This window comes from Ursus americanus, chromosome 17 (assembly GCF_024610735.1).
Source record: "Ursus americanus isolate L20-20 chromosome 17, mUrsAme1.1.p, whole genome shotgun sequence".
In the NCBI taxonomy this organism is placed as follows: domain Eukaryota; kingdom Metazoa; phylum Chordata; class Mammalia; order Carnivora; family Ursidae; genus Ursus; species Ursus americanus.
Genome location: NC_142143.1, coordinates 35720933 through 35745571, shown reverse-complemented (window position 1 = coordinate 35745571; position 24639 = coordinate 35720933). Strand labels below are relative to the sequence as shown.

Sequence of the window (24639 nt, the reverse complement as noted above, 5' to 3'; positions counted from 1 at the left end):
AGAGGATAAAAGGCAATGGAATAACTAGATATAATCCTCAGTTACAAAGAATTTGCAAATACACATGATATTCAGTGGATTATAAGCCTTACCTTCTTATTACCACAATATATTCCTAGGAACCACAATTAGCCAAGGTTTTAAAATAAAGCATAGATATCAGCAACACTACACTATAAGCATAGAACCTGACACAGAGTGGGCCCTAAAATTTTTGTTGTATAAGTCATAATTGTTGATTAAATGTTTATGATTAAATCAATAAAGCTAAAATGTATGCCCTTTGTAATCATTTGAAATTAGCAAAAGTATTCAACATATTAGAGAGAACTAGAATAACCCTTTCATATGTAAGTAAAAAGAAGTCTCGGAAGTCCAATGGTTTTCCTGTGTCATGGGGTTTAGCAAAGTTGAAACTGAAATCCAGGTACTATTATTTCTTGTAAAATACTTTTCCATGCAACCCATAGTTTTTTGCTTATAAAAAGTATCTGATGGGCTATAAAGTATGCTCAATACTTTACAAAGTTAAAGTCATGGTATTAGAAAGATTTGAGATTCTTAAATAATTGTGTTTATATAAGTACATGAACTCTAATAATCTTTTCATATTTCATTCATAATAAGGTTGTTCACCTTATTAAAACTTAGGAGTAGTCATGAGAAATACTTGCAATGGCCCATGTCTCATAAAGGTTTCCAGAGAAGTTTAATACTTCTTTATATCCAATAAGCATAATGAAATAAAGGAGATGGCCCAGAGTAAAACAAAAGTAAGCCATGAATAAAATCCTGGTGAGTACCACTTACCAACTGTGTGGTGTTGAACAAGTAACTTAACCTCTCTGTGCGTCAGTTGTATCATCTGTAAAATGGGAATAATAATAACGACCTCATTGGAATGTCTTGAGGATTAACTGAGATGATTCGTCTAATGGGTTTAATGAAAGAGCTGGATTCAGAAATCAATATTGTTATGTCTCCTGATTCCCTCAGGTGAAGAAATGAACCCCAAATAAATTTTAGGCAGGTATCTTAGCTTTTCTGTTCATGCTTAGAAAATAAACTATCTGTCCTTTTGTTTGGGAATTAAATAGTCTAACAATTTCATAGTTCTATTTCAATATAGAACTATCTAATTTACAAAGCCCTAAGCTCCTATCCCACCTAAAGCTCACCCCTTTCACTCAGCTCAGGCTTGTCTCAAGCTTTGAAGTCTGCAATGGAGGATGTGCACACGGTGGTCTCCCTTTATGTTGACACCCTATACTCATAGTAACCGTTCCTCACCCTTCTAGAGTCAGAGCCTGGGAAAATAAAACTGGAATGAACGACCACAGTGGAATGTGGCTGACCCAGCTGTCATCTATGGTCAGGGCTTTCTGAATGGCAAATACACAATCGATGACCCTTCTTCTGGTGTAGGTTCATGACTTTCTCAAAGAACCCGTCTTTGGAATCAATCCTCCGATTTGTCTCTCGTTATTCACCATCTGGAGACCTGCACTTCAAAAAATTACCAACTTTTTTTTTTTTTTTACATTGGAAGACTTGAAGCTTGCCTACCACGTGACCCTTTAATCTACTACAGAGGCAGAGGCATCTCTAGCCACAGCTGTGTCTTTTAGACATCAGACTCTATATCCTTCAGCTTTTGTTGGAAATACATCAAGCTCTCTTAAGTGTTCTCTCTGAAGCTCCTCTCACTTGGCTCAGTTGAAGTGTAGTCGCCCCATCCCTCATACATGGAATGGAAGACTATGCACAACAAGCCAACAGATCTCCAGAAACAATCCAGTCTCTCTTCTAGCTTTACCACCTCAACCTTTGTAGAGTCTTAAAATGGAACTTGAACTAATGCTGGACTTATTAGTTGGATTATATCTTAGCACTTTCTGTGAATTAAGTCTTACACCTCACTTATTTAGCCTCCCTTTAAAAAGAAAGACTCCCATTTGAATATCTGGATGCTTAAATAAAGCTCTGCCTGGCATAGTGGGAGTGTTCAGAAATCCTAGCTATTGCTATTATTCATCATATCTTTATTATTTAACACTTAAGGAGTGGATTGATGAGGAGCTACTCACAGAAAAAGAAATGAGGAAGAAAAAGTCAAAAAAGACTTAGAAACCAAAACAGTGTGGTGTCATATAAGTTGAGAGTAAGGTGTTTGGCTTTTTTTTTTTTTTTTTTTGGTTTTGCTTTTTGAGAAGGGAGCAATCACAGTGTCAAAGTTTGCAGTGAATTTTAATAAAACAGACCTACTGCATTCATCAACTGCCTTCTGGTAACATAATTTTGAGCAGGGAGTCTGAGGGAAAGCCAGACTTCAGTTGCTCCAAGGTGAATAGAAAAATGAAGAAACTGAGTGAGAACAGACAAGTTGAGAAGTAAAGTGTCAGGAAAAGAAAAGATAGATTGGTGGCTAAGCAGAGACACAGTGTCAAGTGACTCTCTTGTTGGTCTTGTACTGTTCCTTTTAAGAAATAGATTTGAATATGTTACCAAAAAGGCATTTGATAGAGCAATAACAATTGAAGATAGTAGATACGGAGAAAAATAATAATCAAAAGGACATGAGAACAAGGCATCACAGATTAGAGGAAGGTCTTAGCCTTAACCAGAAAGGGCAATGAGTAAGACTGGAGAACAGAAGTAAATGAGGATGAGTTCGAAAGTAAATAAGTATATGGGAGTATGTGGGAAAAGAATCAGTATTGAAGGACAACATAATGAGTAGCTAGAAAAGGAATGGTTTTAAAGAATTAAGGACATGGGAATTACAAGATGAAATAATTAATAGCATTGCTTGGGACTGAGATGCCAAGGGGCATGAAGAAAGAAAGAGGATCACTAGATTTGCAAAATATGTATCCACTGGTAGCATACATGAGTGTATTTTTAAGAGAATGGTGATGATAAAAGCCTGATTACAAATGTTAAAAAATAGATATAAATAAAGTGGATATAAATCATGAGAAACAAAAAGTTGCTGTGAACACCATTTCATTTGGCCAGGGGAAACATTACTAACTGGAGGAAAGAAAAGCACATTAAGAAAAGAGAATAACTACAATAAGAGGTAGTAAAAGATGCAGCATCTTTGATGGGAGCAAGGAATAAAATGCTTAGTGCAGTGGCATTAGGTTTCATTGAAAAGGAAAGAGCTCAATCCAGATGTTATCTTCTCAGCACAATACGAAGGGATGTTGTTTGATTTAATCAAGGGACACGTGAGACTGGCCATTGAGGAAGTGGAAAATTTGGGGAAACCATTTAGCGGAGTGTAGTTAAGAATTTTTTTTTAAAAAGGTAAATCAAGGGACTTGCAAAATTTGATAAAGATTGCAGAGAGTAAGATTTTTAGTGCTTTCAATTTGTGCTAGTGTTCATTATTACCCAGTACAATTGTGCAGTTAAGGTTGGCTAAGGATAATGATGATAATATCTATAGCCATAATAACAGCATCAATAGGTGCATTTCACATTTATTGAGCATGTACTATCTGTGAGGCATTGAACTGATCATTTGACATGTTCCAGCTCATTTATTTCTCATAATGATCCTATGAGACCGATTGTATCATTGTTTGAATTAACTACTTTGACCAAAGTCATTGAGCTAGGAAGTTACAAGCCAAAAAAGATACTTGGGTAGTCTGCCTCCAGAATAAAAATGACTCTCTGTAAGCGTCACTTAAATAATTTGTGTTTTAAAGTGTCAAAATATAAACATATTCCTGCTCTCCACAAGTAGCCTCTTTCAACATAATTCCTCTTCAGATTATACTACTAGCACACCCCAATTTATGAAAAATGCCTCCTGACATTTTTAAATGTTCAGGGTTTCTGAAGCATATATACACACCTCCTTTCAACCACTCCCAAGAGAAGATATCATCCCTCCTTCCGATTAAGGAAATAGTGTTTCAGATAAATCAAGTTACTTACCAATGGTCCCTCAGCTAATACGTGGAAGAACTCCAATCCAAATTCTTCTGACTCCACTTCAAAGCCTTGGCCATTCAGTTCATTATCAGTCCTTGTCCATCCTTTCTCCTCAATATTCTTTCCATTTCTATTGGTTTTCTTAGATTCAAGGCTCATCCTATTTAAAGTTCCCACAACCCTCTAGAACTATTACATTATCATGATAAGCTCTCCCTAATACAATAATGACTTTTAGCTTATATTTGTGGTAGACCAATTGCAGTGGTGGTCCTTGTGCTTCAATCCTCCCTGTAATTTTGCCATGTAATTTTCTATTGCTTTCCACTCTGTCTCTAGGCTTGACCATGATACATTACCAGAAGAAAACTCAAGCAGAAGCTTAAAAAGGATCTGCTTACTTCTGCTTTGCTCTTACTCTTCTTCCATGACCATGAGAACATGCCAGGGCTGGCCTATTGCAGGATTGCACACATAGATAGAGCTGAGCGGCCCCAGTTGGTCCAGCCAAGGTCATCCCGAATCAAACAATAGCCAGTTAACATACAGCTGAGCCAACCTTCAGCTAACCAAGAGCAACCAATCCAAGTCAAGATCAGCTATATTCCATACACCCAAAATCTTGCATGAGATTTTACAGTACAGTTTTGTGTTGTTACATAATTTTATTTTTTTAAGGTTTATTAAAATTTCATCTAGTTAATAAATAGTGTTATATTAGTTTCAGGTGTACAATATAGTAATTCAACACTTCCATACAACACCCAGTGCTCATCAAAGTGCACACCCTAATCCCCATCACCTATTTAAATCCATCCCCCCACCCACCTCCCTTCTAGTAACTATCAGTTTTGTTCGTTACAGTTAAGAATCTGTAAGAATCTGTTTCTTGCTTTGCCTCTTTCTCTCTTTCTTCCCCTTTGCTCATTTGTTTTGTTTCTTAAATTCAACATATGAATGAAATCATATAATATTTGTCTTTCTACATAGTATAATTAGCAATAGCTAGCTGATGAATATATTATGTAATCCATCCTAAATCAAAATGGCAGAATAATATTCCTCCATTATTACTTCAATACCAGTTCACTCAAAATTCTACTCATCATTCTACATACAAACTCCTATTGTTAGCTGTCACCATATATATGAACAGGTCATATTCCTCCACTGTCACTATATAAACTTTCATTCCTACCCTACAACTCTTTGACAAATAAATCTGTCAGTTATTCTCCTTATTTGATTCTGATTTAGTCTTCCTAAAAAAACAAAAACAAAAACCAGGGATGCTGCTAGTTCATCTGTCTCCTTTGTGCAAATTAGGAACTTCAAGCCTAGCCTAGAAAGAAGAACAAAGACTGAACTTCAATCCCCCAAAAGTCTTTAAGAGGGCCCTATGCACAACTCTACTATTCTACACAGAATATCCTTGAATTCTTTCCAACATTTTTAAAAATATTTTATTTATTTATCTGACACAGAGAGAGAGCATAAGGAGGGGGAGCTGCAGAGGGAGAGGGAGATCATGACCTGAGCCAAAGGCAGACATTTAGCCGACTGAGCCACCCAGGTGCCCCTCCAAAATTTTTTGAAAATACCTCTTTAATATCACTTTCCACATGAAACTTTCTGTATTTAATCATATGTCAATAGTATAGGTCAAAATTTTTTCAGTACATCTATAAACTTCTGGTACTATATTAATTTGGATCCATTTATATATTTTTTCTAAGCAGGTCTATTTCCTGAGTTCTTTGCGAGCCAAATTATGTTCCTTTTATTCCCTATCCCCTCTACAAATATAAGTAAACATTTAATAATACACAGAAGACCCTTAATATATGCTAAATAAAAAGAAATTGTAAACTTTCATAAATAATGACTTTTTTATAATGGAAAGCTCACTTTCCTCACTTTTCCTTTAAATATTCTTACTAAGCATATTAGCAATTGAGAAATATCTGTCCTGTTTTCCAAAAATTTAAAACTATTTGATTAATATTCCTCATAAATTATTCTAATGCTCACTGACATACATATATAGAAATTAATTTATCTTTTGGCATTCTGGATAAACAGACACAAGTCTTTTCATATTTAATGCATTACAATTTAATTAGTTTTTACTTACATTATTTTCTTTAATCGTCACAAACTACCCTGTGAGGTGTTAGTATTAACTGATTTTTGTAGCATGGAACTCTGAAGTGCTGATGCAAGTTTATGATGTATGAAAGAGTCATAATACAACCTAGATTTTCCTATTTCAAGTTTATTGCTCCTTCTCCATCCAAATGAATATGCATTTAGTTCTGATTTGACTTTAAAGCCCTCACTACTAACCTGGTACTCCACTGGTTCAGAGTGTTGTAGATGATTATGATATATTCCTGTGCTTAAGGACCATATAGTCTAGGTTGGGAAATAGGCATATAAGCAAATAATTTAATGAGAAAATGGGAAATGATAAGGCTAAGGAAAACAGAGGAAATGTTCCTGGGGGTTCAGAGAAGGCTTCCTGGAAGAGATAAAGTCTTGGTTTAGATGAGAGGTGAGGCAAAGACATCAAGGAAGAACATTATGGGCATAGAGATGAATATGCATGAAGAAGATACTGGAAAAGCATGAAGTTTCATGAGCCGGAAAAGCATGAAGTTCGTGTATTATTCAAACACATGATATGACACATTTGCTAAAGTAGAAATGTTAGGAGATGGAAAAGAAAGAAGTTTGGGACCAGGTGCAAAAAAAAACACAAAAGAGGGTGGGGGATTGGGATAGACCGGTGATGGGTAGTAAGGAGGGCACGTATTGCATGGTGCACTGGGTGTTATACGCAACTAATGAAGCATCGAACTTTACATCGGAATCCGGGGATGCACTGTATAGTGACTAACACAATATAATAAAAAATCATTAAAAAAAATTAAATAAACTGATCACATTGTTTGGTCAAAAAAAAAAACAGAAAAGAACAGAGATTTGAGAATTATTCAAGAGATTAAAAACAATATGGCTCAATGATGACTGAATTTAGACTTTCAGGATCTGGGTGAGGAGACTGAACACCATATTTGGGTGGGAAATGGGAGGAGAGGATGACTGAGTTTGAGGCACATTGAATCTGAGGTTCTATGGAACATGAAAATGCATCTGTGCACCAGAAAGTAGAAAACGGAGTGGGTGGCTTAGAAACATCAGGCCTGGTGATACCAAATTACTAGTACTCTTTAAACACCCAATCACATATGAAAAACTAAACGTTATGGCAACAAAATACTTTATTTACATGATTAGGACTGTTAAAATCATTGCTACATTTGTTCCTAAAGGAATGTTCAGAGAGCAAGTGACTAAAGCAAAGCAGCAAATCACCAACACCTACAAGTATTGTATAAAATATAATATGTCATAAAGTTTGACGATGCTGCTTTGAATTCTACCCCATGTTTGTTACAATAATTTTCATTTTTATGTTATTGTAGTCGTTTTCAATTTTACATGCTTTATTTATGCCTCAAAGCTCACATTTATATTTTCTCCTTCCAGTTAAACATCCAATGCAATGCCACCAAACAACATAGTCACACTGCTTACAAAATAGTCAAAAAGATTCAAAGATATCAGTTAAAAAAGAATATCACTCTATTTTTTTTTAAGATTTTATTTATTTATTCGACACAGAGAGACAGCCAGCGAGAGAGAGGGAACACAAGCAGGGGGAGTGGGAGAGGGAGAAGCAGGTTCCTAGCAGAGAAGCCTGATGTGGGGCTCGATCCCATAACGCCGGGATCACGCCCTGAGCCGAAGGCAGACGCTTAACCACTGTGCCACCCAGGCGCCCCAGAATATCCCTCTATTGCTTGCAGAAAACCTACAGCCCTTAATGTACAGATTAGATTATTAAAAACTTTCTTTAAAAATATGACAGGACCAAAAAAATATGACAGGACAATCACTGTCTTTAAAGACCTGTGGATTGCTAGCTTTACTCAAATATTTATAATAGTAAAATGCAAATCAGGAGCACCTGGGTGGCACAGCGGTTAAGCGTCTGCCTTTGGCTCAGGGCGTGATCCCGGCATTATGGGATCGAACCCCACATCAGGCTCCTCCGCTAGGAGCCTGCTTCTTCCTCTCCCACTCCCCTTGCTTGTGTTCCCTCTCTCGCTGGCTGTCTCTCTCTCTCTGTCGAATAAATAAATAAAATCTTTAAAAAAAATAGTAAAATGCAAATCAACATTGAAAAAAGTGTCAAAGTATTTGTAAAAGACTTTGAAACTATGTCTATCTAAATGTGTGGTTCATAATCCATAACCTATAATTCCAAATCCTATATACTTTGAAAACTGATATTTTATTTTTAAGTGTGTTGCAACTTGATTGGTGCAAAACTAAACCTGTACAAACATGAGAGATTTACAGTCTTTATTTCTCCCATGCAATAGGAATATTCATAGAATTCTCTTCAGATATGAAAATCTATAATTATGGGGTGCTTCCCAGAATCCATCTGGAGAGGTGTTCCATAATATACATCATATACATACAAAAAAATCAAGATAATTCTGAACTCTAAAACACAACTGACCCCAGGGGTTTTGAATAAGAGATTGCAAACCAGTATAATTAAAATTCAAAACTTAAAATTTTAGGTATTACTATAATCAAGATAGTCAATACAGCAGAATTGCTAGAATATATTTATTATTATACCTTTAAGAAAAGATTTATCTACACAATATAGTATGTATGAAAACATTTCCAGTTTTCTCCTCTTTTCCCAAAAATATCTTGTTCACTCATTTTTTACAGATAGAGAAATAACTTAAACACTTAAATTATTCTTAGAATCACTTTGATAGAGTTAGTGTCCAAACTGTCTTTGTATATAAGATATACAAAGATAATGCAGGAGAGATATATGCATAGTCCTACACGTAGGACCAAGGAATCAACTTCAACAAGATTTTAGGGAAAATGGGAACACGTGCAACATTTATGCAACTCAATTTTAAGTTCAGGTGACTACCGTCCCAGGGCATACTGAAAGTATGTTGAATTTGTCCCCAAGTATAATGTAATCCTAGGCTTCCTTAATAAAACACTCTATCCAGAAAGAAAAATAATTGCTTATTCTATGCTTGTCACAGAAGATAATGAATAGTGTGAGGGGTTCAGGAGCAAATTTAACACCATTAACCAATTCAAATAATCTTAAAGGAAAGTAAGCATGATGGTGATCTTTCAAAAATCACCTTATGAAGAACAGTTGCAAAGATTGAAATGTCAACATTGAAAAATATAATAATTGGTGAAGATATGATAGTTGTCTTGAAATGAATCAGCTCTCTGTGTATTTAAACAAACCAGTGAGAGTTACTGAAAATAGTATTGCATCTTAACACAAGACAAACAGACTGAAATGAAAAGGACTGGAACAGGGGTTCCTTCATATAGGGCTATAAGGTTACTTGATAGGGATGTGATAAAGGGATCTAGGCTCTCATTCTGAGAGTCTTCAATATCTCAACATCATGCTTCAAGTTAATAGTACAGCTGGGTTTACAATTGTATCAATTTTGATTATATAATTTTTAATATTTATGAAAAGATATTTGCCACAGGACATAACTTCATGGAGAGGTCAACTCTTCAACATTTCTATACTGTCCTTAAAGTAGAGGGCCAATCAAATTTGTATTCAAAAGAAAACTATAGTATATTGGGGTGATAATGAAAAATCTCATTCATATTCTATAATCTTTCTCATATCTAAAACAAACACAACTGTTCTATTCTTAAAAAAGAAAATTGAGTGTCAATATTAACTTTGTATGTAAATAAGCTTGAAATCCTTAAAATGATATATTTTCCTATAAAATAAATGCTTGACAAGCATTTATTTTAAAAGACCTAATCTAACAATTTTAAGTTTGTGAGAATAAGGCTGAACTTTTGCCTTTTCTCTATTTTCCTAAATATTTTTTAAAGAAACTGGTTGAAATGTTTTTTGAGAAGAGAGGATAACACATGGATAATTCCAAGAATTTTTGAGCAGGTGTTAGGCATTTTTAAAGAAAGACAAATAAAATATAATTAGACAGGAGACTTCCAAACTATAATCATTTCCAAAGACAGACCACACAGCTAAAAATGGAAAATACATATTTCCAAATGTCATAATACTGTTTAAAGAGCAAGAAAGAGAATACCATTCCCACATTCAGGCAGTTGAATGCTGATCAACGGCTGATAGGCCCATCAAAACATACAGATAAAATTTTCAAAAAAAGAGAGACCAGATAGGAAATCAGGCTTCACACCCACTGTCACCAATGTACCACAAACTTTAGGTAAGATTTTTATGTGAACTAATAATCTATTTTTATATTTTTCACACCAAAACATGCATATCATATCATTTAAGGGAAAAGATAATTATAAGAATAGAAATAAAGCAAAGCTTATTTAAGTCTTGTCACTTTTGCAACTGCAGCAGGAAGGACAAATACTACCAGGAAGCATACCTGTGGCAGGGCTGAGTTGAGCTGTCGCTGGAGCGAATCTCTGTCATAGATGACATCCTGCAGTCTTTGCTGGGCAAGTGAGAGGCTTTCTTGGGTCTCCCGAAGGGTGTCTAGAAGACGGTCCCTTTCATCTAGCATATTCACCATCAGCTGCTCAAAATGGGAGTCTGAGTCCGAGCCACTGCTTTGGGACCCCCTTTGACTCATTGGGGTGTCCTCATTAATCGTGGGCATCACTTCACACATCATTGCTTAAAGGAAGTAAAGGGGAGGGAAGTCTTAGTAAAGGAACCACCTGACCCTCAGCTCACCAAACTCTGCAGCTCATTAACCTAATTGTCTCTTTTTTTTCCCCTACCCACTGCCCCAACTCCAACCACACTAAATATTTTGAACTCAATGAGTTCATTGATTCATTGACTCCCTCCAATCTATATCCTTTCTCTTTTATTGATAATATATAAAGCTCCTACCTACAAAATACAGGTTGGTTTCACCTACTTCTCAAAAATTTGGGGTTTTTTTTCATGATTTATTCCTCCAATTCAATTTATAGTAATATGTTATTCAACTTTCTAGTTGATCACCTTTCTACCCCTGTAAGTTTACAAATCTCTTATAGCAAAGAGATTTTACCCTTATTTGTTATATTGTTATAAGCAAGTACCAGTATCTGGCACTTCAAGGGTAGGAAGTAAATGATTTTTGAAGGACTTAAATAATTGAATGAATTAACGTTCACTCTTGCATTTAGGGAATCTACAAATAAGTATTCATTTTATATAATAATCAGTTTTTACTTTTTTTTCAGATTTTATCAACAGGTTTTTTTCATACCAACTAGTTTAAAGTTTCTTGACTCTACAACTCCCATTTTATCACTTTTATGAGTTCTCTGACTAAATTGTTAAGGTAGTCTACGCAGAGTAGATAAAGTGATATTGACTAAATTAAATATAAGCTTTATGAAATAGACTGAGGTGCATAAGTTTATTTAGGTTATTATACTACTAATTATCCTTAATATTCTTTCGTTTCCTGTGAACTGTATTGTCTGCTTTCCATCCAAACAATACGAACTAACACTCTCGAATACTCCACAAAACAGAAATCATAAATTACATTAGCTAATGTAGTTACTTCACATCTCAGCTGTTAATCACAAGCTTCCAGTCATGAAATAAATGAACTATTCAGAATACTTTTAAATCATTTATTAATTTGATTTCTAATAGACGACAGACTTTAAGATGCAACACTGATCTACTATATGGCATTTTAAAAATTATCTCATTTTTTCTTTTATCTTCTATCTTATTTTCAAAAAAGAATCAAACCCATCCCAATTTCAGTTGTTGTACTGAGGCCAGAAGCTATTAATTAGAGGGCTTGGTTTTGCAGAAGGCTGATGTGGAGAAAAGCTGGTTTGGCTGTTGATCCTGGAGCATTTTTTGGTTTTATAATGCAAGGTCAATTCATTTTTCTGCCTATATATTCCTGTCCCTAGGGAAAATATTTCTAATGATATAGTCAAATAAAATGTCAAGACTTAACAGCTCAATAGTTAATTACTTTTATGTGATCCTTCATATAAATTGGGGTTATTGAAGAGATAAATTCAATTATCTGAATGATTTGGTCAAGGCTCACTGAAAACTAGGAGAAACTTTTTAAAAGATAAAAGGAAAGTATTTTGTTACTTATATCCTATGTAAAAAAAATTAAGGGGGGGTTGAATTTTAGGATAATTTAAGATAATACTTTGAATTATTGCTCATCACTCAAAACATTGGGCCACCTGAAGGCAAACATTTGACTTGTTAAATTTCTTATTCACCCTAAAATAGGCAACAGAATAGATACATAAGATGTATTTAAATGCGCATGCAAGTACACACGCATGCGCGTACACACACGCATACATTGTTACTGCCGCTAACCACCTAATGGATGAAAAGATAGTATTTTTTTGTATTTTCTCAATTTGAATTTTATTTAAATATTATCACAAAGCTGGAAAGAAAGAGGCTCTTTTCTAACTGCTATACATTTTCTTTACACTAATTGAAAGGAATTGGGAAAAAAATGTTCTAACACATTTCAGTATTAAAAACAATTAGTTCACATGCCATGCATGAAAATCCACACACCGAACAGCTGTGTCATTCTGAGAAATCATTACCAGGAACCAATGTGTTTCTTTTTGACACTTAAGGTTAAAACAAAATACTGGGAGAGGAAATGATAGCACTGTGACAATTTGTGCCCAAACACTTGCAAGGCTTACATTTTAGGATTACTTAAACATTCTTAAATCTGTATTTTAAATCATATCCTTCTTGGAAAAAAGCCATTAGCACATCTTCATTCTGAATTACTTATAAAAAAGTTTAAATTCCAAGGAAAAGCATAACTGCAGTGATTACCTCAGCTATAATTTCCTTCTGAATACAGGTCCCTAATTCTACAAAGGTTGTTGCCACCAAGAGATACTAGACATTCACAAACTTTAGGCTTTTATACCAGTATAAGAGCTGGTCTCTGATTTAGTCAGTCCAAAGATGCTATGCTGCGAAGCAGCTTAGGGACTGAGGGTCTTAGTGTGTTAATTCTGCACTCCACTTGATTCGATTCCACTCCTGCCACATTGGAACAAAACTTCAGTTTTCTCTTCTGTAAGTAGGGATAAGAATCCATGATTTGTTTTAAAAACAGCCCACTGTAAGTCTCCAATAAAATACCTAACTGAGATCACACAGTAAGATTTAAAAGGGCAATTACAAATACAAATATTTATTTATTTTATAAGGTGACCAACATTCACCTTTGCAGAAAAAATATTGTGGGGGCGCCTGGGTGGCACAGCGGATAAGCGTCTGCCTTCGGCTCAGGGCGTGATCCTGGCGTTATGGGATCGAGCCCCACATCAGGCTCCTCTGCTATGAGCCTGCTTCTTCCTCTCCCACTCCCCCTGCTTGTGTTCCCTCTCTCGCTGGCTGTCTCTATCTCTGTCAAATAAATAAAATCTTTAAAAAAAAATATTGTGCCTTTATGATTCATTCTGATTCATTGCCCAAAGTTTTAATTCCGCTGGGTACTCTGAACTCTTCAAATCCAATTGGGAAAAATCAAGGTATGCAAAAGTTACTTAGGAAATAACATGAATTCGTTTGCTTTTTCTTCACCAACAGTCAACCCAAATGAGTAAATCTAAAGTCTTCTCAACAAAACTAGGAGAAAGAAAAAAGGTCTACAAAAGATAAAGGTCACTTTCATGAACTAGCTGAGTTCTTGCATTAGAATTCGGATTCTAATATAAATTACAAAAAACTTTTATAACCCTGAAAATATAGTATAACCTATTTCTTAAATGCATATTTAGATATTAAAATCAATTAAAAATCTATGTTCCATGTTCAACACCCTCTTATAGAATGGACAACATCTGAAGCAACTGCCAACGGCTATTCACCCTCTAGTGTACTTCATCCTCATGCCACTTTTAACTTTCACAATCATTTTCAGTATTAAAAATTGTATCGTATCACATAATTCCTGAAAAAACGGGAAGGACATCCTAACAGCTCACTTTGATATTTGCCTTTCCGGCACCCCTCCCCAAAGTCAATTGGATATTTGAATTGCTATCCTTTTCCAAATGTTGATGCCTTTTTCATTAAATTACTGAACGTTTTAAGACCTAGTTAGAGACACTGTTTATTGTGTTGTGAAAGGAAAAAATAATAATATATCTGGTTGGTTTAATTATCTTGGTGCTTAAATTTAGCTTGAAGAATTTGATACCAGGAAAACCAACTCCCTTACTCTTAGTACATAACCTTGACTGTCTTCCAAATCTCTCAGATTTCAAAATAAAAGTTTTGAATGCCCACTGGAGTCATTACCCAAGGGCTTTCAAGATCCAATGTGTTTCTTAGCAATATTTGCCTCTCCAGCAGTACCTATTCAGATATGATAGTGTTACAAAAGGCTTTTTTTCTATCAATGAACCACTTCATAGAAGCAGATCACTGGGATTTAGACCCTCCTACAGGCAAAGATGCAATTATTCTCAGTAGTTAGTTTCCTCTTCAAAGATTTAGTCTTAAGAACCAACCCAGCTCCACCTCAGTTAACCCACAAGGAGTAATTCGGTGAGAGAAATCCTAGCCATTGTCTGATTACATTACATGAATATTCCTCCTCCTATTTAACTCTTTGAAATCCCCTGTCCTCAGGAAATATTGTTATCACCTCTAATGGAAGCATTTTGCACTTTCTTTACCCCGGTGCTTTTACAGATGGCCAAGAGCCAGCTCCTGGCCACACTGCTGGACAGTTATCTCTCAGCCACACCCCCCACCACCCTGAAGTTGACTTAATAATTTCCACACTAAAATTCTTTATCTCTTGCCCAAAAAGAGAGAGCCAAGTAGGGAGGAGGTGGAGAAATAGGAGAAGGGAGAGGATGGGGGTGGGAAGCAAAAGGTATGGAACAGTAATTGGCAAGGAGGAATTTGCATCTCATCTTCCCTGGGGGCGGGGTGGGGCCGGGGAAGGGGGTGGTAAAAAAAAATAAAGCGGAAGGGAAACCTTGTAACTCAAACACAGTTTCTGTACCTAATGTCTGTAATTTCGGGTCCCGCTTCTTCAATTGATCAATGACAACCGCAGTCTCAGGCTTGACGAGGGAAGCTCACACCCGGCACTCCTGGACCATTTCCCTAGCAACCGGAGGAGAAAGGCAGCTTAGACACTCGCGTGCCCCGGCGCCCTCCCGGAACGTGCCCCGGCTGGGTGGCTTGGCAGCAACCCGGCATCTTCCCGCGGCTCCGTCAGCAGCCAAAAGGAGAAGCGTCCATCGGAAAAATGGCATATTACAAATTTTGCTTTGGGAAGCAGAGCTCGGTTCAGACCATTGTCAAAGGGAGGAGAGGGGGAGGCGGCTCTTAAAGCAGTAGCGGCCCCTTTGCCGGAGCAGCCTCGACTCCCCGCGTGCAGCTGGAGACCCGGGGCGGGGAGCCGGGAGCTAGGGACTGGGTTTGACTTATAGAAACTTAACCGAGCGACGCTGCTCCCCCTCCGCGTCCAGGCCACCTGGAGGATGCCCTCCAAACGTGAGCTTTGGGGAAAGGCGTGAGGAGTATCTGGAAGATTAGTTCTCCACCCAGTCCCCCTCCCGGAGCCCCTCCGGAGTTCATGGCTAACGTCGGGAGTTGGATAGCTAAGGGGGAGCGAGTCCCCAGGGATGCGGGAAGCACGACGCGTCCTCCCCTGGCCCCCAGACTATTTCTGCCCTAAGGTGCCTCTCTGAACTCAAAAGAGGCGCCTCTTCTCTGGAAAGGCAAGCAGTCGGCCCCCCACACCCAGTTTCTCCTCCCAGCCTCTTTGCAAGCCTCGTTGCTTGCATCAGTCGGCCGGAGGAACCAACCTGCTGGGAGCCGGTGCGGATGCTACAGCATCTTCTCTCCTCACTTGCCTCGTGCTGTGGCTGCTGCTGCTCCTCCTCCTCCGTCTCTCCCCCCTCCTCCTCCTTGGCAGCCGCCACCTCCTCTTCCTCTGGAACAAGGGCTTCCCCTGGAAGCTGCTGCAGTGGTTTCCACCGGCCCTTAAATAAATTCTGAAGTAATCACGTCTTTGCTCTCCTCCTCACGCACACGCGCTCGCGGATACACACGACTCCCTCAAAGCCGCTCCCGGGCTGCTGGCGCTGGCGCTGGTCCCAGTGCCCCCTGAGAAGCCAAGGGCTGGGGATGGGCAGGTGTGGGCAGGGGATACGGTTTTCCTCCTCCGGGCTTCCCCCGCACAACGGTCTCTACAGGAAAGCGTGTGTCGGCCCATGCTGGGGGAAGGCAAATAAATGCGCTTGGGCACCTTCTGGCTCTCTGGCCTTCCGTGCTTGTCATTTCTTTAAGCAGCTTCCTACTCCCAGGACCAGAGCATGGTAGTCATGGTTGACCTGAGTCAAGCTAGGGCGTGGTGGCATCTGTCACTTCTCACTCCCTCTCCAGTTCTCCATTCATTGCTTTGGCCATAAGGATTGTATGTTTAGTACTCCCTGCGCCAGTACATTTCAGCTTTGAGCAAAGTCTGGTTTCTAGAACGCGGTCCAGTTCCCCCTATACCTACACATCCCTTTACCTATTCTTTCCTTCTGCCGTTACTGTCCATTCATACAGACCCATCCCCCCAGGTATAGGGAGAAAGCAGGAGACAAAACCAGCACCTACTCTAAACAAAAAGGAAATGTTTCAATGAGGGAAATTAGCATATCCTAGTTTTATGAACAGGAAGAGGGCATGGAGGAGGGAACTGGGAGAAGGATTAAACCTTGGGTTTAAAATGGGGGTTAATGCAAGTATCTTGCGGAAGTAGTACAAGAAATCCAAAAGGCGTATTTCATTTTTGTGTAACACAAAGAGTTCGAAGCTAACTAAAGAAATAGTATTCAAATACCAGCTCACTTAAATTAAGCACAATATTCAGGAAACAGAATCTTTTCTTCTGGAGTATAATTTAATTCAGTTAGCAACCCCACAGTGGAATGTGAGGCCAAGCTCATGTATTTCCCCTCCTCTTCTAGGCTGTTATTCAAATTCTGCATCACAACATAATCCTGTAAGAATTAAGTATAAGAATAATTAGAGGGTGCCTGGGTGGCGCAGTCATTAAGCGTCTGCCTTTGGCTCAGGGCATGATCCCAGCGTTCTGGGATTGAGCCCCACATCAGGCTTCTTGGCTGGGAGCCTGCTTCTTCCTCTCCCACTCCCCCTGCTTGTGTTCTCTCTCTCGCTGGCTGTCTCTCTCTCTGTCAAATAAATAAATAAAATCTTTATAAAAAAGAATAATTAGATGATCCATTAGATGTCTACTAGAGCACAAGTTCTCAAACATAACGTGCATACAGATTATCAATGGATCTTGTTAAACTATAGATTCCGATTCACTAGGACTGGGGTAAACCTTGAGATTCTGTACCTCTAACAACTCCCAGATAGGACTCACTTTGAGTAGGGTCTAAACCACTCTATCAAACTACTATTTGGTGTGGCTTAACTACTCTTAACTACAGAAAACTTATTAACTCATAAGACAGCCCAGTCCATTTTCAGATAGACATAATTTAATAATAGCTTTAGCATAGTATTAATCAGATTTCAGTCCTCTTTTAACTAAATATCTCTCTCTGGAATTGCCCAGAAAACATAAAATGTCCTCATATGTGAGAAAACTCCCTATGTTTAAAGACAGTTAATATGTCTCTCTGTAGAAGAATTCCTTCCCTATTAAACCTTGGTTCTAATTTTCTTAATAATCGATATTTGCCAAGTACAGCTTCAGATGTTGTTACCATTTCAAAAAAGAGTATTGATTTGCCTGACTCCCATTCATACATCAAATATAAGTTTTAATTCTAAGTATAATTCCCACATGTGGCTGACACACAGTTAAAGGGCACTTAATAGTTGATATCACAGAAAGGAAGATTTTGATAATGGAAGGCAGTTAATAGTCATGAGTAAAAAATATTTTAGTAAGAAGAGATGATCTTCATGGTTACTCTTAGCTTAGAAACTATACATTCACCTTTTTTCACCACTAACAGCACTACAAAAAAAATAACATTTTCTATCAAAACTGAGGGATATTTTTAAGCAGCAATTTTGCAGAAGGCATTACATACAGTCACCCCCTACACCAGTTCTTCTAGCTTAATGGACCTCAAATTTAACATGTAAGAGAATCTCCAGAAGGCTTGTTACAACACAGATTTCTGAAATCCATCCCAAGAGTTTCAGATTCAGTAGGTCTGTGGTGTGACCAGAGAAATTCCATTTCTAATAAGTTCCCATATAATGGAATACTGCTAGATCAGGAATCCCACTTTGAGAACCACTGCTTAAATAAATCTAAAGAAATTTGGGAACAATATAAGTACAGATCCAGAAAAACAACTGATGTTATTCATTCAGGGCAAAAAGTCTCTCAAATATAAAAGCAATTAATATGCTAAGTTATCTTCTGTTTCTACCAGTTTTTAATAGTCAGGGACCAACGATTAAGATGAGATAGGCTTTCCTCCTAGTCAAATAGGTTTAGGAAGAGGTAGTGAAAGTCACCTATTTCATTAGCCTTAGCGCCTTACATCAATGAAAGTATTTAGTCCCTAGAGGCATACAGTGTCACTAACCACACTCACCAATGATCCTCGTGCACATTTTATTTTGAATATGATCTTTTGTCTATACACTGTCTTAAGCGCAGGGTATCATACAACTACTCCGTAATAATAAAAAGTGTTTGTTTTATTAAAATCAAGGATGGTTTTGTTTGTAAAGATTAAGTTACTGAGATCAAGCACAAAAGAAGCAGGGGCCATGACAACAGCAAAGATTTAGTAAGTGACAGTAATTTGTCTTTTAAGTGCAAGGATAATATGGATGCAAAAAGAAAGCAAATAATATTAGTTGCAATAGATATGTTGATCTCAATATCATCTCACTTCAACTATATAGTTACTCATTATGAAAATATTTTGCCTATATTCACAACAGTTTAACATTGATAAAACAATTACATGACATTTTCTGCACTAATGCTTACTGTTGAATTTAAATTTCAAGATGGATTTGGACAGAAAATAGAAGTAACTCCCATCATACGCTGTAGCTATAGTTTTGTGGGAATGTAAATCTTATTTTATTTCATTGAAGAAGAAGGCCACACAATACTATTACATTGTATTACTTAGAATAAGCAACAAAACAACCCCAAATACATATGACTGAAACGAAATTGAAGTTTATTTTTCACTTTCTCAATATTCCAGGGCGAGAATTGATCAGTGTTCTACTTTTTTTCACACAGTAATTTAGGCACCTTTCTTATCTGGGCCCTGCTATCTCCTTGGGTTTTATATCCAGACAGCAAAAGGAAAAAGGTAGGGTGGAGGAACCATACCCACTTTACAATCCTTGGTCCAGAAGTAACACGCACTTTTCTCAAATTCCACTGCTGAGAACAACTCACATGGGAACATCCAATGACAAGGGAAGCTAGTAGTCTAGCCTTAAGGCTGTTAGAAGAACGAAGAGGCTTTTGGCAAAAACTTAACCAGTTTCTCCCACACATTGTTTGTGAAAGTGGTAATGGAAATAAAACGTATGTAGAAAATATTTATATTTTTTATATTCTGTTACACATGCTTTAAAAAATAGATGGAATGTAATTAATTGAAATCAATTGTCATAAAATTTATATCCAATTCGATCACAAATAGTAAGCATCATTTATATGCAGGTTTCATGTTTCTTGTTAAGTGAATGCTACACATCTTACCTGTCTAAAATGCAAACTACAGAATACAGGAGCTGTACTAAGCACATCGTTGCTGATTCTTGTGCCTGCGCACAAATGTATAAGCACCAATTCTTACAAGATAAATTGTTGTGGAAGACTACATTAATCAGCCTTTATCTATGCATTTACATGGGATTACTGTAAAATGTACCAGTTTGACAAATAGGCACTGAGATTTCAGCTCATAACTAAGAATATCTTAGTGGTCAAGAAGAGCAAAAACTGTTCGTTATTGTCTGAAGTCAAAATACGATAAGAGAGGACAAGTTCCAGAGAATTGCATCACTCAGTGCTATCTGATATCAAATCTAAGAGCAACAAATTAAAACAGTAATGACTTCAGAAATATTTTTCTCCTTTTAAAAGGAATAATAACATTTTGTAGGAAAAAATCTTTTATGTTCCTCTTAGACCACTATGAGGTAAAATATTAAAAGCAAAGAAACATCCTAAATATACTCAGCAGTTGTTGTCACCTAGAGAGGAGATTTATTCTAAAACATAAATCCTCATAATAAAGGTTTTCATTTTTGCCTCTGCTAAAATTCAGGGAGTAGCCTCACAATGTCATTTAAGAATCATAGAATTTTATGCTAGGGGTGTTCATCTGACTCCAATCTTTTTTTTAATTATTATTTAAATTCAATTAGTCAACATATAGTACATCACTAGTTTCAGATGTAGAGTTCAATAATTCATCAGTTGTGTATAACACCCAGTGCTCACCTAACTCCAATCTTACAGGTGAACAAAATAAAACTCATGAGTATTAAGTCCTGGGTTTTCAACTCAAGCACCTGAAGAAGCTAAGCATGTACTGCTTGACTTGAGACATCTACTTTTTAACTTCTCCTATCAAATATAAATCCTTCAGAACTTGACCCAAACTTATTTGTGATTACCTATCTTGATCATTGACATCACTGATACCAATCTAATATTTCTTTGAATCAGCTGGGAACACAAATAAACTGGATGAAGTGAACTCAGTGATTACTCTGTTCTTTGGGTGAGAAATCCTTGGGAAATAAATCACCAACATGAAAGCTTTTTTCTTAGTGTTTCATTCAAAGACATGTGCAAGCAGTCATGGATAGTAAATTAAACAATGAAAATACCTGATATGGGTAATCCTCATCTGGGATATAGTTTAAAGATTCATAGAATAATGAAGAATACAAATGTCTGGTTTAGAAAGACTATGTACAGAAAGCAGCATTTTCAATATTAATAAAAAGTTTTAAATAACAAGAAAGTCCTAGAGAGTTGAAGTCTGTATAAAACTCTCCTCAAAATGGCAGTGTTTATATATATATATATATATATATATATATATATATTGTCTTTAGCAGTTTGGCTCTTGTCTTCTGCACAGTGTAGAATCATGTTCATATCTCATGAATGTGGAGGGGTAAGATGTGGAAGAGAGGTCAAGACCAGGTGGGGAAATGGCAAGTGTTCTGGCATGTGCTAATGAGTAAAAAAATCATCACTTAGTAACTTAAAACATCAATCATTTTCTTATTTATCATGGTATCAGTGGGTCAAGAATTTGGGAAATTCTTGCCTAGGTAGTTCTGGCTTAGAATCTCTCATGTGGTTGAAATGTGACAGTGGCTAGACCTGGAAGAGTAGAACTATGAAGGCAGCTGGGGCTGACCTGGGAGATACCTCTTGCTCTCTACTTCTCCCTCATCCCCCACCCCCATTTTGTGGTCTTATGGCTTCTATATGTGGGATTGCTAAATGGGATAGTTTGGGTTTCCTTACAGCATGGCAGCCTAAGGGCAGTTAGATATCACAGCAGGAGTCAAAAGCAAGTAGTGAACAAGGCAGAAGCAGAAGCTGCTTCTCTTTTTATGACCTAGCTTTGAAAGTCAAATAGTGTGACTTCCACCATATTTTATTATCAGATATCAGTCACAAGCCCACTTGATTTCAAGGGAAAGAAACATAGACCCTCACCTCTCAATGGGAGGAGCATCAAAATCACGTGGTAAGAAAATGCTATTGAAGCCATTTTTAGCAAATACAATTAGCCACGGCAGGCTACTTGTGAAATGCACGTTTGCTACTGAAAGTATTCTATTATATCAGATGAATAAGTTTTTAGTTGGTAAAATGTAGCCAAAGCATCTTAAAATGTTTTAAAAAACAGATGAGGAGCTGGTAAGTAAAATATTAGACATGGGTGGAATTCATGGGAATTGTTAAATATAAGATAAGTAGTTAGAAAGCAGAGCATACTTGTGTTAAATATAGACGGAAAGGAATGGAAAGAGCAGGAATACCTAATATTTATGAGACACCTTAAACTATATATTTGTAGTGTGCAAATATAACTATGAATAAAGATATAAGAGCCTGTAAGTATTCAGGAAACAACAGATATACATGAAAAATTATCATTCACAAAGTCTTTATTTGGCTATCCATTGGTGACTTCAGTTATGACCCTATATGTCCTCTGCTTAAGTAACACAAATAAAACCCATGCTGTTCATTAGGCTAACTGGAGAGGTACATCTATCAACCAGGTATATTTGTCCCCGCATCTCTCATGTAGAACAAGTATGTATCTCTTACCCAGAGTGTATTTTGCCTGGTAAACTCCAGCTCAACTTCAAGTATGGACTTTGTAACCACACCATCAGTGTGGAAGGTGGATGTGGCAGAGGGAGGAACAGGACATTTGATTACTGTGTACCTGGAGATTCAGATCATGTGGTCCTTCCACACTGTACCTTATCCTATGTGTGTTAACCTATCCTATCTCTTTCCCACGCTTCTGTATGTTTTTAATAAAGTTGATAAAATGTGTGATGTAAGAATTTTAATTTATGAGCTTTTCTATATCATGACCTCTGGGATAGCGTACTTGGAGGCTACCATTGTATCAAGGTAATGTCCCATGACAGTTTATATTGGAAGGTGAGGAGGCAAAGTTCAGGTTCTTTATAACCTCAAATATTTTTCCAGTGTTATCTCCTCGGATTGAGCCCCAGACAAAAACAAACAAACAATGACAACAACAAAAAACCTGATCCTGACCAACCAAGTGTCAGCCAATTAGCTGTTCCCTGGAATCTCTGAAGTTTCACTCAGCCACAGAACCCAAAATTATGCCATAGGTATGTAAGTTGTGGCAGACATCTATCACCAAATGGTGCCAAACTGCAACTGGGTCAGGTTAAATTTGTATAGGGGAACCAGAATCTGGACTCCTGGAAGCTGGCATTATGGTCCTTTGATAAATCTTGAAATTATGCAAGTGTGCATTTTAACTTATTTAAATAATTTATTTACTAGTAAATAGTAAATATTTGTTACAGTATACACCTGTGTTTTGTTTTCCCAATCAATTTTAGAGTTTGGGGATTATAAGATGAGTCTTTGGGTTTCTGATATTATATATTTGTAAACAAAGTTTTTATTCATAATCCTAGGTGTCCATGCATCATCGAGTAACTAGCTGCATAAGCAGTCAGGAGTCACACAATGTGGTAAGAGAGAAATTGGAGATGATATGGGAAGACAGAAAAGAACCATCTAATCTATTTATGGGAGATCAGAGCTGAGGAAGAGAAGGGTTTACTAAGTAAATCATTAATGGATGGTGTGAAAGCGTACCAGCAATGGCAAATAACCAGAGGCAGATTAACTATAGCTTGCATACAGGAACAGGGCATAGTGCCAATTTGGCTACTATGTGAAGCTGAGGGAGACTGAGAGAAGAGAATGAAAATGGAAACAGTGACATGAGCATGAAAGAACATGTAAATCTTGTTTAAGAGCTTAAATTTATCCTGAGGACGCCTAGGAAAGTGTAAAATCAGGAAAAGAGGGGCACCTGGGTGGCTCAGTTGGCTAATCATCTGACTCAATTTCAGCTCAGGTCATGATCTCAGGGTCACAAAAATGAGCCCCGCGTGGGCTCCCTGCTGGGCATGGAGACTGCTGCAGATTCTCCCTCCTCCCCCCTGTCCCTATCCCAAACCACTCGTTTTCATGTGCACCCTCCGTTTCTCAAAAAATCAAGAAAAGGTAGCACATATTTTGGAGGGGACAGGATAAAAAATTGGGAAAGAAGAAAGAAAGCTATTTTAGGTTAAGATATGAAAACTGAATCACTCTTCATGAGATATGAGACAGAGGAATATTTAGGTTACAATAAAATGAATTCAGTTTTGATCATGTTGACATTTATTATCTGACTGTGAGCCATCCTATTAGAGACATTCAAAATACAGTGGAAAAGCTAATCTATCAAATGATAAATCTGGACTAATGACAAACGTTTGGAAATCATTAGTGGTATTTCAAAACATGGAAGTGAACAACATTGATGATGAAAAGTGTAAAATAAAATGAGGGCTGAATTCCAGAATCAGTGAACACTAATATTTACCAAATGGTTCTAACAAAAAATAGGCATATAAGAGGGAACAATTAGGAGGGTATATGTCAAATTAAAAAAAAAAAAAAAAAAGAACATTGCAAGAAGTGGGGAGTAGTGACCAGTATTAGATATTCCTGAAAAATCAAGTAAGATTAAAAAATGGAAAACAGCCTGTGTATTTAAGCAACAAGATATTACTAGAATATTGAATAAGGGAAGTTTCACGGAAGTGAATTACTGAAGACAAATCACAGTGGCTTAAGGAAATTACAGGTTGAAATAGTAGCTGTCCAAGGAATATAGCTGTTGATGGTGGGAAGGAAATGGAACAATCTGAAAAGAGAACATTACATTTCTCGTCTTGGAAGTCAGAGCTCTCTGTGGTCCTAGGTGGGCTTT

The 24639-nt window shown here is 37.1% G+C and overlaps 1 protein-coding gene across 4 annotated transcripts in view; it reads right to left on the bottom strand.

Annotated features, from left to right (window-relative positions):
- Window positions 1-15197, bottom strand: part of PPFIA2 (PPFI scaffold protein A2) — a 463684-nt gene extending 448487 nt beyond the window's left edge. For 3 of the 4 annotated variants that reach the window (XM_087868891.1, XM_087868889.1, XM_087868890.1), the window contains exons 1-2: window positions 15102-15197; window positions 10482-10732 (exon numbers count right to left, since the gene is read on the bottom strand). In XM_087868891.1, the coding sequence (XP_087725017.1) occupies window positions 10482-10730 (249 nt within the window). In that variant the 5' untranslated portion in view covers window positions 10731-10732; window positions 15102-15197. Of the gene's footprint in view, window positions 1-10481; window positions 10733-15101 lie in introns of those variants that run through there. The other variant, XM_087868892.1, reaches the window with a different exon arrangement.
- Between the last annotated feature and the right edge of the window lie 9442 nt (window positions 15198-24639).